The following is an 18,425-nucleotide window of genomic DNA, read 5'->3' as shown; positions in this document are numbered from 1 at the left end:
TAGTGTCACCTTGGAAAACTTGGGCAGGTGAGGAAAATCCTGGGGGCTCGGCGGAAGTCACAGGCACAGCCGGGGTAACGGCAGCAAGGCTGGCGTGAGATGTTATTGCGTGCGATGCCTGTAATTTTTGCTATAAATATCTTTTTTTTTTTTTTTTTTTTTTTTTTTTTTAATTTTAGGTCAAAGCCATTCACATTCACTCTGATATGTTCTCGGTACAAAACGGTTTGTTGACACCAACGTTAAAGGCTAAGAGACCAGAACTAAGAGATTACTTCAAAAAACAAATAGAAGAGCTATATTCAAGCATCTCCATCTGAAATGATGGAAGAATCTTCGGATAATGGACTTCGTAGCAATATTAGAATAACACTCAAAAGTACAGAGCCAGAGTGACACAGCTGAAATGGATAAGCATCTGAATCTTACATTGAGCCTTGCAATGTTCTAGGATTTCACCACTAACCACAGTTTTCCTTCTTTTTTTCCATCAGAAGTGATACAATGTATTTTTTACTTTATGTACACACTAAGAGTTACGCTAAATCGCCACAAAATACACAGAAATGTCAATCTATGACCAAGAATATTATGGAAACTTACCTTATTAATAACTACAAACATTTCTAATTAAAATATGGAAATTTTCAGATATGTCTCTTGACATTTGATTGTATATAACCTAATACAATAGAAACTAAAATTGTGGATAATTCAATAATGTGGTCTACCTCAAACAATCGGTGATTGATGGTGAAAGTCTATTTTCCCTGATCTGGAACTTCAAGCTGGATATTGGTTTATATATTAAGTGATAGTTTTTGTATTTTCCAGGACATAAATTACATCAATTTGATTTAATCATTAACGACCTAGCTAACAGCCAGAATAGAAATAGGAACAAATCGCCCACTATTTGTACTTAATAGACCTATTAGTATGTTACATCTAACAGATTAATAGTACCTTGAAATTACACGAACAGGTTAGGAAGCGATAGGATAGAATCCCCTCCATTTCTTTCTCATCCGAACTCAATTCATACATGGCATGCTGGGTTTGCATTCGGGCCTCCTTCAGCTCAGCCCGCTTGTGGACATCCGAACTGCTCAAAGGGTGAAGGTTGCAAAAGCATCGCTGGCTCTGTGGCGGCTTTCTCTGGGGGTTCACGTTAACCCATTTGCTCCCGGTCCCTAATTTATTACTTCACATGCTGCTAATACCACGTAATCCCGTTGGACTAACTCCACTTCAGAAGCAGTGCTACAGAAATGGCGCACAAGGTACCAGCTGCGATTCTGAAAGGGGTTTAAGCGAAACAAACTGGTTTGGGAGAACAGCCAGCCTGAGCCGCAGCGGTGGAGCACGCCCTTCGGCTGGCCGTGCCGGAGGAAGAGATGCTGCTCCAGAAGGCCCGCAGGGATGGGCGAACGGCTCTGCTAGCTGGGTGTCACGGTTCTATAAAACGTTGGACCTGGTTGCAGAAAGGCCTGCTAGGAAAACATCACTATGTTCAGACATCTGGAAGCCTCAGTTCCCACTGTCATCGCTTCCAGTGGCGTCTCTGGAATAAATCGCAAGTTCTCTGGGCAAAACATTTGATTTCACAACCAGCTGCAGCCCTTAGAAAGGGAACAAGTCCCATGTGGAGCCGGAACAGACTCTAGAGCTCTCTCCTGATATAAAACACGGTACAAAACAATGAGAAAACTGTAACATCAAGTTGCTTGAGTACTTGGATTGTCGGTGGCTTCCTTCTGCTAAACAGGGTCCTAAATATATGTGTGTATTTTAATGCTCTTTGTTGCACCAGTGCATACTAGCATGGAGCAGTGCCTGCTAGATCTTCTTTGCTAGGATGGTGAAAGCACACTTATTTTCTCTCTTAAACTGGAATCCACTGTAGACTTCTGAAGCTAAAAGTTAAAATTTTTAATCTAAATGATCTCTTATTTTCCCTTTGAAATTCCACTGCATGCTTTAAAATGAAATGAATTGGATTAATGAGTTAGTGTTTCAGGAAGACTGATTTATTGCGGTAATTTCAGAACTAAATGATACAAAGGAAACTGTATCAGCTAACGTAATCACTCAAACAGAGCATAGCGATTTGATTTATCAAACGTGGAAGGATTTGTCTGAATCCCTTTTTGTGCCTGATTCCTCATTTGATTCCAGCGCAATGACTCATATCAGTCCAAAGCAAATAAGAAATACTGCTAATGTAATCTGGTGGTATGGTACATGAATTTTTCACCAATGTACACAGCAACGGCAGCCCTGGGGAATTTGTGTCTGCCACGTCTACAGAGGATAGGAATTACTGTATAAAATCTGGCTTTTTAGGTCAAGTCACAAAGGGTTTTAATCTCCGCAGAGTCTAGCTCATCTCCTTTTTGTATCAGCCAAAAGACAGTCATTACATACGCATGCTTCATAGCAATGAAGAATTAGATTCAGTACAATTTCCTGTCTGTTTTAATGCAACACACTTTTAAAATTTTAAAATATAGAGTCATCTAAATAAGTACAGAAAAGCTATTTTCCACTGACCTTTTTCTACCACATGAATTTAATTTAGTTTTTTTTCCTAAGATGATTTCAGCTTACCAGACTTTTCTAGGCAACTAGACTCTGACTTTGTATAAGTACAGAATATCCCAACATGAGTTTATTTACAGCTTAGATGGCTGTTATTTTAATGTATATAATGCTGAAAAATGTATCTGTATTCTTCTTTTGGTATTTGATGCAAAATGTCAGATGCACTACAGCCAAAGATATGAACACCAAAAGAATAAGGAAAAACACAGACTTGGCCACACTAGCATAATGCAAAATTTGGGAGAAATTGTGTTGTTGCACAAGTATGAAATACTTTCAGGACTTGTGAAAAGCTGCATAAATAAACTAAAAGCTGTCTTTCGTACTTTCTTGTGTAATCAGATTTTCCTCTGCAGGTCACTCTCTCTCGCCGTAATCATAACAATGTTCTAAGAGATTAAAACTTGAAAAGAACGCATGCGTAACGCATGAGCTAGGCACAAATATGCTTCTCTTCAAATTCCAGGAATATTTATTTTGCACTTAGCTTTCTTAAACTGAAATACTTTCTGTGACCACCAAGGAAAAATCCCCAGGCCTGTCCAAGAACCAGTTAGATTTTTTTTTTTTCCTCGAGATAACCAATTACAACATTAATTTCTAATATTCATCTTATTGAAAGAGTTGAGACTCAAGTGCCATTGCATAAGTGGCAATGCAGGTTACCCTTCTCTGTAAAGAGCCCTGTTCTTGATGGCTTCAGGATGACTGATTTTAACTAATCACCGTCATGAAAAAATACAGCAAGCCCACTCGGACATGTTAAATACGGGAGGTTCTTCCTGGGCCTGGTGCTATGCCTGTGAAACCACTGGAAGACTGTCTCCAGTGCTCGTATATAAAAAACAGAATAAAATACATTTTTTTTCCAGGAAGATAATATGTGTTTTGTATGATCTTTGCTCAACATATTGCACAGAGAAAATACCGCTCTGCCACAGAAAAGGTCAAAGACACGCACAAGTGTGAGCAGAAAGCATATCAGGCAGTCTTAACCCCATGTTGGCAGGAAATACTCAGCATTATTTTGTCCTGAGAGATACATTTGCAGGTTAAAATGGTTGATACACATCAGGTGAGAGAGATGGCGAGTTCTTTATTCATAAAAGTACTATTTTGCAATCTATTATCACTGTTAGTAAGTATATATAAGCATCTGTAAAGTCCAGTGTCATTTTTGCCATGAATATGAAATTCTTGCATATAACAGAAAATAATCTGACTAAATCTTCTGGAATGAAACGAATTAACTATAGTTTTTTTTTCCATGTTTTACAAGCACAAACTGGTGATCTATATGTAAATAAGCTGCTACAAGATGAATGTAAACTGGGAAAGAATATACTATTTTTGCATGGTAACGGATTACTTAAAGACCTCTTGATGCCTTACAGGAAATTTGGAAAAGCATTTTATTTAGAGGCAATTCTATCTGCGTACTTTTTGTATCTTTAGCTCACTTTTGTTTTGTCTGTGGGAAAAAAAAAATAAATACTAGAGTTAGATCTTTGTTTTTCCTTGGAGTTAACATTCTTCAGTACTTTGCACATTCAATGGTTTCTACACCACCTTTACTCCTCTTAAATGATGAAGCTGAGGAGAAATCTGGATGCTTGTAGTCTGGGAGGGAAAAAAGTTTTAGATCCCTGGAATTGTTCCAAAATAAAATGTTTTCTGAGGCATCTAGAGCCCCTTTAAGCCCTCACTTCATTTCAGCTTTTTGTTATATATTTAGCAAAGTACAAGCAGTGAACAAATGAGGCATTTTCGTAAGTGTTGCCTATTCTATTTTCAATGGAAAGTGAAGGGGTTAAAATATAACATACATTTGTGTAAAAAAAATCTTAACTGTAATTAAAGGGTTTTTTTCGTATATTAGCATGTATATGAAAAATTCATCTATGGAAACTTTTGTAAAGAATTAAATTGTCACATTTCTCAAAACTGCTCATAAGATTTTCTCGTGGACTGACAAACAATAAAAGCTCTTTTATAAAATCAGTTGTTGCTCCAGCACTCTGTCCTCACAATTGGTATGAAATCGTTCAGAATACGTGCCTATACTTAATGTGTTGTAAAAAAAAAAAAAAATATATATATAATAAAATAATGACCAAAGGAATATTGGAATCTGAGATTGATTTTAGCAGTCTTCTATGAAAAAAAAATGTTGCAAAGCTCTTTAAAGATGCAGCGGTCTTTCTGTAATGGTTTCCTTTTTTTTTTTAATTTTAAATCAATAATAATATAACCAAATGTACATGCTTGTTTAATATGAATTGACAATTGGGAATGCATAGTATTTTTTCAGACGATATGTCTAAAACAATAAAGTTTAAAAGCATTCAGTCTTTATTGCGGTTTTTGTGTGCGCTTGCATCTCGCCCTTCACTCGGAAATCCGGTAATGACAATGAAATGTCTCAAATTTTTAATGTTAATGAAGCAGTGAGATTCCTCTGCTCTATAAACTTAAGCTGATCAATAAAAGGAATGTAATTTATGCAATTTTGATAGTGAGATGTAGTATTTTACACCCAAATCAGTGTATTAATATTGACCAAAACCTGTGACAGGGAGGAGCAGCACCCAGTACCCCCCTGCAAGGCCAGCAGCAGGGCCAGGCAGGGTTACGACAGACTTTAATTTTGCGTCAGAAACCGGTGGCTGGTGCTTGGCTCAACATTAATTTCCACTTGTTCAGCGTAAAACTCCTCAGGCCAGACGCCTGCTACAAAGCGCCCAAGAAAGCACAGCTCCCCCGATTCTTGAGCCTGGCCAGGCCCCGCCGCGGGAACCCCGCTGGGCGGGGGCGCCGCCTGCTGCCGCCCCCGGGTGCCGCCGCGCATGCGGGCTGGAGGCGTGGGGTGGGCGGTTGGCGCTGCATGAGGGGGCGGCGGGCTGGACGCGGTCGCTGTACGCTGAGCCCGGCCGGTGCCTGCTTCCGCCCGCCTCTCAGGGGTCGCTGAGCCCCCGCGGCCCGGAATGGAGCCGTACCGCTGGCAGAGCGCTTCCCGGGGCAGAAGGGCACCGCAGAAGCAGCGCCGCTTGTCCCCGTTACCGGGGGTGGCCTCTCCCCCGGGCAGAGCCGGCGGCAAGGCCGGCGTTTCCCAGCGGTGCCGCCGGCGCCTCTTCGGGAGCGCGGCCTCCCGCGGGCCGGAGCGCGGCTGTAAGTGCTTTTCCTCCCGCCGCCCCTCGGGGGCCGGGCAGGGCCGGGAGGCCGAGTCGCACCGGCGGGGAGGCGGCTGGGCCAGGGCCGGGGGTGCCGGGGTGGGGAGCGGGTCCTGTGGTGTCCGGTACTTGTGTTTCACGGCCATTCGAGGAGCGGGTGAGGATGCCGGTCAGGTTCAGCCACCCTGCGGGGAAGGTTCTTAACAATAGCGATATACGAAATGTTGCGTGGCTTCGGTGCCCACCCCCCCGAGCCGTGCACCGCTGGGCTTCTGGCCCTTTGTGTCCGGCCGAGCTGCTCCCGTGTGGGGCTGGGAAGCGGTTTGTTGTTACCCGCGAAGAAAGCAGGCAGCTGATCTGGAAACAGGACCGTTTCCTCTGTTTTAGCTGTTAGTTCGTAATAAAAAAGTATTTTATTTTTCCTTTTTTTTTAAGGTACCTTTCCCCCATCCTCCAGCTAATAATTTCCTTTAGAAACGGCACAACAAAACCTTTGCCCACTTTTGAGATGGTAATTTTAAAAATGGCTTAAAGTTGTTCCTCAAAAGGAGCAGCCTCGCTGTTGAATGCGATTCAGCAGATCTCACGTTAGGAGTTGGAGACCTTAAAGGAAAGAAACATAGTCTAAGGGGAAGCTTTGGGATTCAAGGAAAGCCTGACGGTGATGATGTAACTTGCTAAAGGAAAGAGGGAAGGTCAGTGGGGGGTGTCTTGGTCCCACGCTGATCCTGGTAATTTAATTGTAAGACTTAAATTACTGTTGGGTACAATGAATGTTAGTTTCTATCTTGATCCTGCTCTGCTAGCTCATGCTGTCGTGGCTGTGTGCATACCTGACTGAGTGCAAGTAGCAGCCTTGCTTTTCATGCTTAGATATGCTTGCAAGAAAGAGGGAAAGGCATGAGTCCTGCTCATAGATTGTCCTGTCCTGAACTCCCGGGGAGCTGCAGCTCAAGGGCTCTGTGCAGTGCTGGGGGAATGCAGTACTTCAGACCCATTTCTTAGTGTGGGGATGGATGCTCTCTTAGCTTGCTGTCATAAAAGTGTAACTCTAGAAAGCTTGGCTGTTTCTCGTTCCTGGCAGCAGAAAATAAAACACGAAGCTGAACAACTTAAAAATTGGTTTTAGGATAAGAAATTATGGCTCTGAAATTTGCTGATCCATAAGTAATTGTGTCATCGTGGCCTTTGGGATTATATACAGTGAGGACCAGTTCATGTAGAAATTCTTGTGATACTTCTAGAAAACTCAATTTAAAATTGATTTAGACTCAAACTAGTTTGAACCTGGGTAAAGGTAACTTCCAAGGTGGGGTTGTTTTTTTTGTTTTGGTTTTTTTTTTTCTGCTTTTAATCAACAGGTTTCTAAAACACTTGAAGTATTTCTTGAAGTCTGCAATTTTTTGGACTTGTTAATACACTGCCAAAAAAAAGCTTCGGTAAAAACAATAAAGCAAATTCAGACTTTACAGTGTCTGTGAGAAGAAAGTCAAAAATTGTTATGGGCATGGATGGAGAACAGCTGAACGTGCCCTAATAAAAATAATAATCTGAATTCTAATATTAAAACTAAAATTATTGAACTAAATACTTATCGTTCTCTAGGCCCAAAGGGAAAGTCCCGTGCAAAAACTCTACCAAAAATTAAAGAGAATCTTGAAGTCACCAAAGCAAGCCATTTGTGCACCGAAAGGTCTGTAGAAATCGTTCAAATACACCATTATTAACACTAGCTAATCATTTATATCGTTTTTCCTGCATGAGATGTCTCTTGGAGGTACCAAGTCTGAATTCTCAGTAAAGTGGTATTTGTCAGACTGTTTGTTGGCACCTCATAAAGACATTTTGTAGTTTTTGTTGCCTTCTTCTAGAACAGCATAGCTCAGCTTAGCTCTGTTCTTCAACTGCAGTGATCAAGTGAATGTCAAAGAAGCAACAGATGTGGAAAAAAATGAAGAGAAAATAGAAGAAAGCACTGTACCGCTGAAGGTGAGAATGCTGTCTTGCTCTTTATCTACTAGTAATTTATGGAGGATAAATCAAAGAAATGTCATATTGTTAAATATTTTTTCTGATCTAGTAGTATTTCCTGCGAGTTACGTGTGTGTGTGTGTGTGCGCGCACATCTTTTTTTTCAGGCTGAACTTAGTCCTGTATTTTGGTGACATTTTTGTACGTCTTTGGCCAGAATAAAAGCTGTTGGAGCTACTGGTAGCATGGGAAAACATCAGTACTAATTATCCTTAACAAGGAAAGGCGGTAGCAATTGTGTTGTGTGGAAGAGATCTCATTAAGAGTGTGATTCCTGAGAATTTCTCGCTTCCAGTTCAGACACAGACCTTTAGCAAGTTGCTGTTGTGCTTTTCCTCATGCTAGAACAGCGGAGCAAAGTATTTTGAGATGACTGAGCAGAAGTGTTACAGGACAGTTAATACTGCAAAGGCAAGCAAATAGTTCACCAGAAGTGTTTGATCTGAAATCTGCTACAGTGAAGGGCTCAAGTGATGCTGGTGTAAAACTTTTTGTTTGTTTGTTTTAAATGCTAGCTCTTATTTAGAGTCCGCCAGGTCAGATTGCAGACTTGTTAATGATGCATGCAAAACCCTGGTACAAATGACACCGTGAACGGCGAGTTTGAGTGGTGACAGACAATAAGTTTCTGCGTGTCTGCTAATGTAGGAATACATTGAACTGCATTTCTCTGTCTACATCCCGTTTTCTCAGGTTGTTTGTATTGGTCATTTAATTTTAGGAATCCCTGATGATCAGCTTGGAAAGTAAAGAAAGTTTGAAAAATGCTGAAATGACTTCAAGTGAGTATAATGACGATACGTTATATTATTAAATATACTTTATATCTGCATAAAACTAAATATAAAATTCATTATATAGTTTTAATTATATTTCTGTAAAAGTACTGGTGTGCTGTTCTTATACTGGTTCTGACTGTGTGATACTAGAAAGTAAAGGTTTTTGAGACCGCTGACTGGACTTCTGCCTCTTATTCTAGCATGAGGCTTGGTTCACGTGAATTGACTGTAGGCAGCACAAACAGGATGGGAGACCTATGAGCCCTGGGACAGTCTTGCTCCAGCCTGTTGAGAACCTCATGAGCTTATCATGGTTTTATCATCGACAGAATTAGTTGTTCAGTTTACTCAAACCTGTGTCTTTAAAAGCTTGTGCCTCAATAGTTTGTCTTTCTGAAAACAAACCTGCCTAAGAATTACCTTATCGGAGGCTAAATTCTTCAAATATTTCTAGTGAGCCTTGGGCAAGGAAGGGGTCTTTTGTTAGTTCCTGGCAGTGTAAATTGGGCTTCAGGCTGCCCTTTTTTAATTTGTTTCTTTCCCTCTACTATGTATCAGTATAAGATACTGACTTGACAATATTCAGAATGAAACTTAAATAAGGAAATCCTAGTGGTTTGTACAAGGTGATTTTTTTTTTTCTTGTAGCCACCTTTTTTTGTCTCTTTCTCTAGGTACAGGAATGACTCTTCCCACAGGTGTTTCGACCTTTCTCCTAGAGTGTTTAGATGTAGATTCAACTGCAGATTATAACACAGGTGCTAGTGACAGCCTGAACAGTTTCCCATCTCCTGAAACATTCAGAGATGATGGTTCAGGTGAGACTTCTGGAAAATGTGGAGGGACTATCTACAACAGAAAGACCAGTAGCCTCTCTTGATGTGACTCACTAGGTCAGATATTTGCTATAAGCCAGCTCTCCTTAACATGGGGTCTGTATATCTGGTCCTCCAGTCCCGTGTGAATCAGGTCCTGCTGTAATTGGAATCATACTGTAAACTTGAAGTATCCACTGCTGACACAAGCTCTTTATTTGGGATGACCAACAAATCTGCTTTGAGTCAAATTCCTCCCAAACTTTTCTGTGGCTATTTGAGCCAAGACAGTGCTTTCACTTTGCTTTAAAGTTCCTGTCTTGCAAAAGTGATTGCTTTCAGTTTGCTCATCAATTTAATAACTCAGTGAATTTCAGTGTAAGAAGCTTGCACTTATGTCTTTTATTTCCAGAAAGAAGTAATTTTTACTCGGAGAATTCCGGCAAGTACAAGAACTCTACCCTCCTGGACTCCAGCAAAGCAGTGACCATAGATAAGATGCCACAGATCTCAAATCTTTCATCAATATTAGGTAATTCTTTTCTACAATCCTGCAGAATATATACTTAAGCAAATTTAACTCTAGCACCAGGAACCTGTATAAAACATGTAATGGTCATTTCAGTTAAGGCATGTCTGCATAATGAGGAACAGCTTCATGTAGTGGTCTGTGTTTGCTTCTAAGATTTTGCTTTGTAATTTAGAGTGCATGAAAACATTTTCTGGTCTGCTTAGCTTTTTCTTTTAAAGTTTAGCTTTTATGTTTTTTAGAACCTGTACCAGAGGATTTTCAAGACCAATACACTAGAAGGTAATCTGCAGAGCAGACTCTTTGATTCACCTAAATGTTTAGTTTTTTCTCTTTTGAATGATATTTAAAAGAAAGGCCAGTATGAGTAAGCCTCTGAACCTGCAAACGCTTCTGCTGAGTTTCAGCTACCCGTGTCCTCACTAACTGTGAAACTGGTGCATTAAGTCAGGTAAGAGTTTGCCTTACAGACTTTTGCTTTGGTCTTGCAGCTGCAGAGAAATCAATGTAAGAAAACTCAGTGGAGATTTTATGGAAGGGGAAGGTGACATTTATTTACAGAACCTCTACATAAATTGCTTTTCTCCAATTGCACTTATTCTGTCAGATTTCAGTCAGCCACAGGCAGGAAGATGGTGGTCTGGCCAGGATTGCCTGTGCAGTACAGGGTATGAGGGGCACCTGTTGTTGAGACCTCATTAAATCTCTGGGGTTCTGTGCTTGCCCAGGACAAAATCGGGTTTTGGGGTGATCTTTTATGTTTTTTAGAAACCATTGGCTGTTATGGGGGACTTCTTTGCTTCAGAGTCTTGCTGACTTCAGCCTTCGTAAATTTTGGGCCATGCTGCTGCCCACTGTCAGTTTTTTTTTCTTACTTGGAACACATGCCTACCAGAATGCGGAAAGGGATAGGCTGCGACGCTATTGCTGCCCTCCTGTTGTTGGGGTGGCAGGTTTTCTGTTGACGAGTCATCTGTGCGGTGGTTTTATCACTGCGAAGGGTCTTCTATACTTGGCCTTGTCACAGTGCCGCTTTCAGGTCCTGACATAGAAATCTGAGTAACATGAGTGGTTTTTTTAGGAACAGTATCCTTTCTTTTAACCCTTGTGCTGTTGTTGCCAGGCTTACATTTCCATTCCTAACTAATTTATACCAATCTTACTGTGTTACAGATCTCTATGCAATTCAATCTGAATTTTCTTGTGAACCTAATTTTCCCCTGCATTCTCCTTAAATATGTCCTTGTATGTCTTCTGTAGGTCTCAAACTGCAAGTATCTTCAGAATCAGCTGTGTGAATTGATGCTAAACAAATAACTGTAGTGTGATGAAATAACTCCGTAACAGTTGTTGACTTTTTTTCCCCTCTCTTCTAGGAAGAGACCGTCAGATTGCAGTTACAGTTCTGCAGCATTAAGTGTTTCAACTACTCTGGCTTCAGGTAAAACATGACCTGAAGCAGCTGTACTAGCTGTGAGACAATGGCGTATTTTACCGAAGTTTAAATGATGGCAGAATATCAGAACCAGGGTTCTACTGGGTCATGTGTTTCCCTGGCACAGGCTAAGCTCAGTTGTGTCTACAAGGAAAAGTGTGAATTGAAAACTTTCCCTGTAAATAAGTCTTGGTCCTAATTAACATGTTAGCAGAAGAACAAAAAAAAAAAACCCAAACCCTGCATTTTCCTATTTAATCACCTGTGATGCTCAGTGAAAATTAGCATTTCTTACTTAACTTATCCAGGAACAGAACTGTTTGTGTCATGTTCCTTACTTGAACTTTGTTCGTGTCAGCTTCACAAATACTGTTGGGAGTCCCTCACGTACCCACTGGTACGTGATGCAGTCCTGGCTATGGCCCAGGTACCGCGTAATTTTCCCCTGCTTAATTTGGACTGTAATAGCAGCAGAACTTGCCACTGGCAAACACTGCTGTGATTATGCAATTCCTCTGCTCCCACAGTATATGCATCTAGCAGTAAATAGCCAGGTGAACGTAAGATTAATAAGCAACCTTGTTTCCTCAAGGAAAGGGAGAGGAGTAGAGCAGCCCTGTTGGTGGGGAGAAGATGATGAGGATTATATTGAAGGGAGGAAGTGTGTTTATATGGGTGGCTTTGGAATGATCCCTCTTTGAAAACCAGCCTGTAAGATGTGGGTTGGAGAGTAGCTGTGGTCTTTTTCTCAAAGTTAATTAATTTGTTGGAAATTTATCGCAGGAAAAAAAGTTTGTAAAATTACAGCTGCAAGAGAGAGAACTCCAGACCTAAAAACTGGTATGCGCTGTTCTTCACCGTTAGGACCGGAAAGAAAGGTGAAAGATCCTTAATAAATCAGACAGGTTGTTACATAGATGACTTGCTCCTTCCTTGTATAGGTGGAAGACTCCACCTAGAAGTGTAGTAGCTCCCTTGAAAGGAGTGCCTGTGGACAATGGCAGAGCGTGAAGGTGTAGCTTGCCTCTGCCTCTGGATGGCAGCAGTAGTCATTGGTGCCCCCTAAGCTCGCTGTTTTTCAGAGAGATTGTGTAGAGCTCAAGTATGACAGTGAGACTCTTTGTTAGTGCTTACCAAGCTATAGAGATTTGCTTTGTAACACAAAATGTAATTGTTTCGCCCATTAGCCTGACAATCCAACTGCTAAACCCAAAAGGCTGAAGTGTAAGAAAAAAGAAAAAAAATCTAATACATTACAAGAAGGTACGTCGTCATTCAGTCAGCTTGATGCCCCAGGAAACACGTCAGCCAAATCGGTGGGGCTGACAGCAGAAGAACTGCCATCCAAACAGACAGATGCTGTGGTGGTAAGTATTCCTGTTGTGCCCCTCTATCAAAGGCATAAAATTGAAGTGAGAGTTTTGAATCATGGCAACATTTAAAATTAAATATGAGAAGTGGTAGGAAGTTCTTTGTTCCCTAGTTGTGAAGGGGACCTGAAATGTGTGTGTTCAGTGCTGCAGTAAACTGATTCTTTGTCTTCATTTTGGAAAGCATAAGACCAAAAGAAAGGGAATGACAGGAATTCAGTAGTTAAACCCTAAGAATGATCATTAATTCTAAATGGCATTGTTATAAATAGTATTGTGTACTAGGGGAATACTGTAGGACTAATAATAAATAGCAAAGAACTGGAAACTGATACTGAATTCTTCTGTTTTTGTTCAGCCAATGAGTTCCACCATGCTGATTGCGGAGGGAAATAAAAGTTCCGGTTGTGCTCAGCCTGCAGAGCTAGATGTGAGTGTATATCCTGATAGGTTTTTTTTTAATGATTGAAACAAAACAAATCGTTCTTCATGGCACAGTCCAATTCTGGCTATGCTTAGGCTACAATACAAATTGAATTTAACATGCAGTTTGTTGTGCGATTAGCTGGGCAGTTAAAAAACTACAACAAAACCCCTAGGTATCTGTTCTGTATTTTTACATCATGTTCTAATGTGGAAGCAGCACCTAGTAGCCTTCCTTGCATTACCCCTTTGATGCAAACTTGATCCTTAAATGCCAGTTTGAATTCTTTGTCAGTAAAGGTATTACAGTGCTGCCATTCCTCTCTGCAGGAACAAAGTGACGTCTCTGTCGCTTTCATGCCGCAGCTCCCAACCAAATCAGCAAACTGTACAATTTTTTAGAAAAAAAGAAACTGTTACAACAGAAAGACTGCTTAATTTTGCACCAGATTATTTGTCAGGAAAATATACTGGGCTTTCCTAGAGTGAAACTCAATATATTGCTGCAAGCATATTTGAGTTTATGGATACTAGATTAACAAATAGAGAACATCAGGGTCCTGTTGGAAGCTGAAGACAGGAATCATTGGGAGTCCTAACTCATCTTTTTGAAGCAATAGAACATCTTTTGCATGAGCCAACAAGTGTTAGCCAATTTGAATTGTTGTCTGTTGTTTAATTGGGCAGTTATTGCTGTATGTTTTGTATTTTGACGGAGCTGTAGCTTAGCTTGTCACCAGTGTGCAAGGCTTCACCTGGGGAAGACCTATTCCTGAATACCACAGGGCCATATGTAAATTCAGAAGAAATTGTTCCTGCATCTCTGAGCTCAGAAAAAGAAATTATTCCTCAAAGTCCAGAAGAAAAGAATATTTTTTCAGGTTCTAATTTTATTGCACTCTTTAAATCCAATTTGGGCACGCTAGTATGTAATGTAGTATATATTTAAGCCCTACAGTATTACAGACAGCTGGAGAGAATGTTTAAGCTTTGACACTTTCCGTCACCCTTTCTGATAGCATATTAAGTGTACATAAGTAGCCTTAAATGTTTTCTAATGACATGCCTTGAAATCTGCATGTCATCTCTGATTTCTGTAGAAGAAAGCTAGAAAAATATTTCTTCAATGGAAAATAGTTATGTGAATGAAATGTCATTGATCTTTTCAGCCTCTGTGTGTCAGACAAGAAATCTGCTCCATTGTCAGAACTTCACCACCCCAGAGGGATTCCAGGCTTCACCAAATTCCAATTAAACTGCCAAAAGATTTCTGCATTCCCAAAAGAATGCCTGAAGGTAACAGAATATAGAATTGGTTCACTGTGCTGATGGTAACTGGCTGTTTGGGTGTTTCAAGGGTTTGGTTTGTTTGGTTTTTTTTTTTAAGTCTGAATATTTGGAGAAATCACAAGGCTAAAGAGTAAAACACACTGAAAACTTCAGATTTCTGACTTAACAGTGTTCTTGTCAACAGTACGTCACTAACAAACTACAGTAATGTTTTCTCCTGCAAGGATCTCTAGCACAGGAATTAATTCAATCTAGCCATTTCATAGGCTCGGTCAGTAAGGCCAGAAGGTGCTACTGGGTAACTCTGGGAATATCTGCACCTCTTCAAGTTACTCCGAAACACAACTTTGAGCTTCACTGCTGATGGGGAGACTCCCTAGAAAAGATACCAGCTTGCTTAGTAAATGATTATCCTGTGCCTTATTTCCAGTGTTAGTGTGTCTGACTTCAGCTTTTAGCCATTGCTGTGTTTTATATCTTGCTCAGCTAAACTGAGCTCTTTAGCATCCAGTATTTTCCCCCCGTCAAACTAGTTCAAGGAACAGGGTATGTTTTCCTTTAAAGATTATCAGTTGCTCTCTAAATATTTCTCTTCTCTTGAGACCCTTAACGTAGGGGAAGCTTCTTTCTTCACTTCCGAGATTTTTGTTAAACAAAAATGAGAACTGTGTACAAAACTTATCTCATCACCATAGAGGGAAAGTCCCCTCTTTCAGATCACTCGTGAAGTTTCTCAGTGTGCCACTGGATGGCATATGTCTTCCTAAGTTTAAAGCAGTTCTTTACAGGCAATGTTTGCTAGTTTTCTGCAAGTTGTATTTGTCATTTATGCTGTTTTAGTTTAATACAAAGATACTGCATGTGGGTAATAGCTTTCAAAAATACTGAATATAAACAAATTTTCAATGGAACTGCAGTCTCTTAGGTCCAAATACTCTCTGACTTTATTGCAGATGAGTTACACAAAGCATCTAGAATGCAGGGAAGTGCTTTTAAGTGTGTCTGTATTAATGACAATCACCTGATGCTCTGTACAGATCAAAGAAAAATTGTGGTAATACAGAACATAGGTTGTACTTGGTAGGCAAGTGGATCTCAGAAACCAGCAAGCGGTGTTGTCAGAACAAAAGTTTTCGTTACTGCTTTTCTAGAGGAGTGTGGGAATCGGGAATTAGACTGCCTAAAGGTAGTGGTGAGTTGTTTTGTTTTGTTTTTTTTAATGCTGGATGTCTTCATTTCTCCTCAAGGCGTCTTTTAAATGATGCTCTTTTTCATTAGGACTGTACATACGCCGTTGTTCTCTTCTCGCTGGCAATTGACCTACAAGATTCAGGTTCCTCCAAACAGTTGATAGCATAGCTATCTATTGAACATCTAAACAGCTTGTCAGATCAATGAGCCTTCTCTTACACTTGAGAATGTGCCACTTTACTGATCGTATTTAACTTACCACTTTTTTCCCCAGATACTATTACGAGTACCAAAAATTGGATCTACTGTAAACGCAGATGAGATTTCTGGGTTTCAGCAGGAGTGAACAGAAGAAGTAACTGTCTTGCTGCTGTGGCAGGGAGGTGAAACAGAACTACTAACCTGTAATTAATGGCTGTATTTATTTTGCCATATACATTGTTTGAAATTTAGTATAATATTTTGCAGTAAGCTTGTAAATTCTTTACTCAAGTACTTTAATATTACATTCTTTGTACAAGCAACTAGATCTTGTTCTGAGTATTGTTCTGTAAGCATTCATTTAGATTTTTTAAGAAGTTTAACTCAACTTTGCAGACCAAGTTGCATTAATGGAGTCATTTTGGCTCTTGCTGCGCCAGGATTTCTAGATTTCTGTAGTAGCATTAGCATCTACAGATGTGACCGCTACTTGAGTTAAGAACTGTTAACACTGTTTGTAAAGGCAGCTGCGTGTCCTGAAAATTAGGATGGAAAGCGTTCATGTACTCGGAAGTCAACAGTAGGCTACCATTAAACTACTTGAATGCTTGGGTCTGCAGAACTTTGGAGGTACAGGACTTTGTTCTGCTGTAAATTGATTTCTAAACATGAATATAGGTCATCTTCACCCTATCATCACTGCAAGCTAACTTTTTATGATCAGCACTGTCACCATTCTAGGCACATCCACTGTCATCTCAGAGTCCTTCCTATTTCATCTCGATTATTTTGTAGTATCACCTCAGTCATCATTTCTCCTAGTGGCTTCAGACTTGTGGAGAGGAAGTAGGTGCCTTACATGAACACATGGGTGCGGAAAACCTTTTATAGCTGAACTGTCTCAAGAGCTGGACATTGGCATTCTGAATTTTCAGGTTACTGCTCACGCTGCCTGGCAAGTAGGTTGGACTCCCAGTGCTTCCAGTTCAGCTTGTGGATTGTTAATCCATAAATTTTGTTCTTCAGCAGTGTGCTGAATGCCGCAGAAAACACTGACAAGAGCAGTCTTTCCTCCACGTGCTTTCACTCCAGGCTAAAGTAGTTTGGATCCCTACAGTGTTCTCACTACAGCACCCCTTACTCAGATTTCTTTGTAGACATAAAGGAAGTTTTTCAGTGTTTTAAAATAATAGTATGGTTTTGCAAACCTCTTGAAGTCTGAGTTTGTTCCTCAGTAATGTCACCCAGAATATTCATGCTCTGGAAAATAGTTCCATATTTCCAAAAAAGAAGACATATAAAATCCACAACTTTAATTAGTTTGACTACATTTGAAAATACCTGTGAAAGTTCAGACCCTGAGCCTCTTCCCATTGCTCTGGGGTAGAAGGCAGCACAAATAAATGCTGCTAGATTAGTCTATGAACAAGTATTGTATAAACACACTCTACAGCCCAAGGTTAAAAATTATGCCTTTAAGTTATTTTTCCTTTAAGCATGAGTAGAATGAGTTCTGCCAGTAACTCCTTGGACTCCTCTTGGGTATGCTTCTAATTATCAATATCCTTGTTCTTGCAAATACTGAGCCACTGGTAATTATGCAAGAATCTAGAGCCCCTAGGAGACAGAAGTGAGCTCCTTGATATTGCTTTAAGCAAAACTGAAAGTTATCTACATAGTAAGTTGCAATTCTGGTGGTCGTTCAAGTAAAGGATGGTCCAGAATAAGAGAGGTGTCTACTGTAAGGGTATTCTTAGGAGTCCTAGGAAAAAACACTTATTTTGCCCCAAACCACTTTAGTTTCTATACAAGAAGCAGACTAACACTGACAAACTCATTGGAGAGTACAAGAGAAGAAAATATGGCATGTAACTGTGGGGTTGGCTGTGGCAGCCTGAATATTGCCAAGTTTTGTTTTTATTTTTCTTGATGTGATGAGGCTGTATGTGAGGAGAACAGAAATATCGTGAACCATGATCTTTCTTGTCCTTCCCTTCAGTTACGAAAGTGCTGCTTCTGGTTTTCATCTTTTGTCTGACTCTTAGAGAAAGTATGATTAATTACCAGGCTAGCTCTCTGCCCCAGGGAAGGAAATTTTATTCTTTTTGAGGCAGGAACAATATCTGCTGTTGTTCTGCTTTTCGCAAAGGGAAGGCATTTTCCCATGTTTTGGTTTTAAACTGAAGAACGACTACATCAATGCCATTCACAGTGGAAACCGGCGCTTCCATATTAGCGGATAAAGGTTATGGGTCACAGCCAGTTAACGGGTAGCACAGAAGAGCTTATTTGTGCAGTGATTCAGGAGAGAGATCTGTTCAGTGTCAATAGGGCTGCTCTGTCACATCCTAGACATGATGAAGTCTCAGTGGCTTGAATGGAATCGCTTACAGTGCGTCAGTCCATGCAGGGACCCTGATAATACTTTATCAGTAGGAACTGTGCATCGCGGATGCGTGTTCAGTCAGTGCATTGTACATAAATCTGTAAGAGGTTTTTCATTAATGCTGTTCAGTTCTTCTTGTTATCTGAAGTGTACTTCTAGGAGACACTGACTTAAAGCGCTCGGAGACGATGAAAGATGTTT

At 40.3% G+C, this 18,425-nt stretch overlaps 2 protein-coding genes across 10 annotated transcripts in view; both read left to right on the top strand.

Annotated features, from left to right (window-relative positions):
- ACSL6 (acyl-CoA synthetase long chain family member 6) overlaps positions 1-4,948 on the top strand; it is a 56,256-nt gene extending 51,308 nt beyond the window's left edge. For all 9 annotated transcript variants that reach the window (XM_086758802.1, XM_086758800.1, XM_086758801.1 and 6 more), the window contains one exon: positions 180-4,948. In XM_086758802.1, the coding sequence (XP_086614928.1) occupies positions 180-320 (141 nt within the window). In that variant the 3' untranslated portion in view covers positions 321-4,948. The remainder of the gene's footprint in view (positions 1-179) is intronic.
- A 538-nt stretch (positions 4,949-5,486) lies between these two features.
- On the top strand, positions 5,487-16,325 carry MEIKIN (meiotic kinetochore factor). Its single transcript, XM_086759007.1, has 13 exons — positions 5,487-5,772; positions 7,380-7,467; positions 7,685-7,763; positions 8,527-8,587; positions 9,259-9,402; positions 9,812-9,931; positions 10,171-10,210; positions 11,305-11,369; positions 12,147-12,241; positions 12,551-12,730; positions 13,092-13,163; positions 14,326-14,452; positions 15,912-16,325. The coding sequence occupies exons 1-13, from the start codon at positions 5,589-5,591 to the stop codon at positions 15,956-15,958; spliced, it is 1,302 nt and encodes a 433-aa protein (XP_086615133.1). The 5' UTR covers positions 5,487-5,588; the 3' UTR covers positions 15,959-16,325.
- Positions 16,326-18,425: the final 2,100 nt, after the last annotated feature.

The sequence above is a fragment of the Chlamydotis macqueenii genome, chromosome 14 (assembly GCF_036417535.1).
Source record: "Chlamydotis macqueenii isolate bChlMac1 chromosome 14, bChlMac1.mat, whole genome shotgun sequence".
Lineage (NCBI taxonomy): Eukaryota > Metazoa > Chordata > Aves > Otidiformes > Otididae > Chlamydotis > Chlamydotis macqueenii.
The sequence above is the reverse complement of the archived record's forward strand: the minus strand, read 5'-3'. Positions and strand labels throughout refer to the sequence as shown.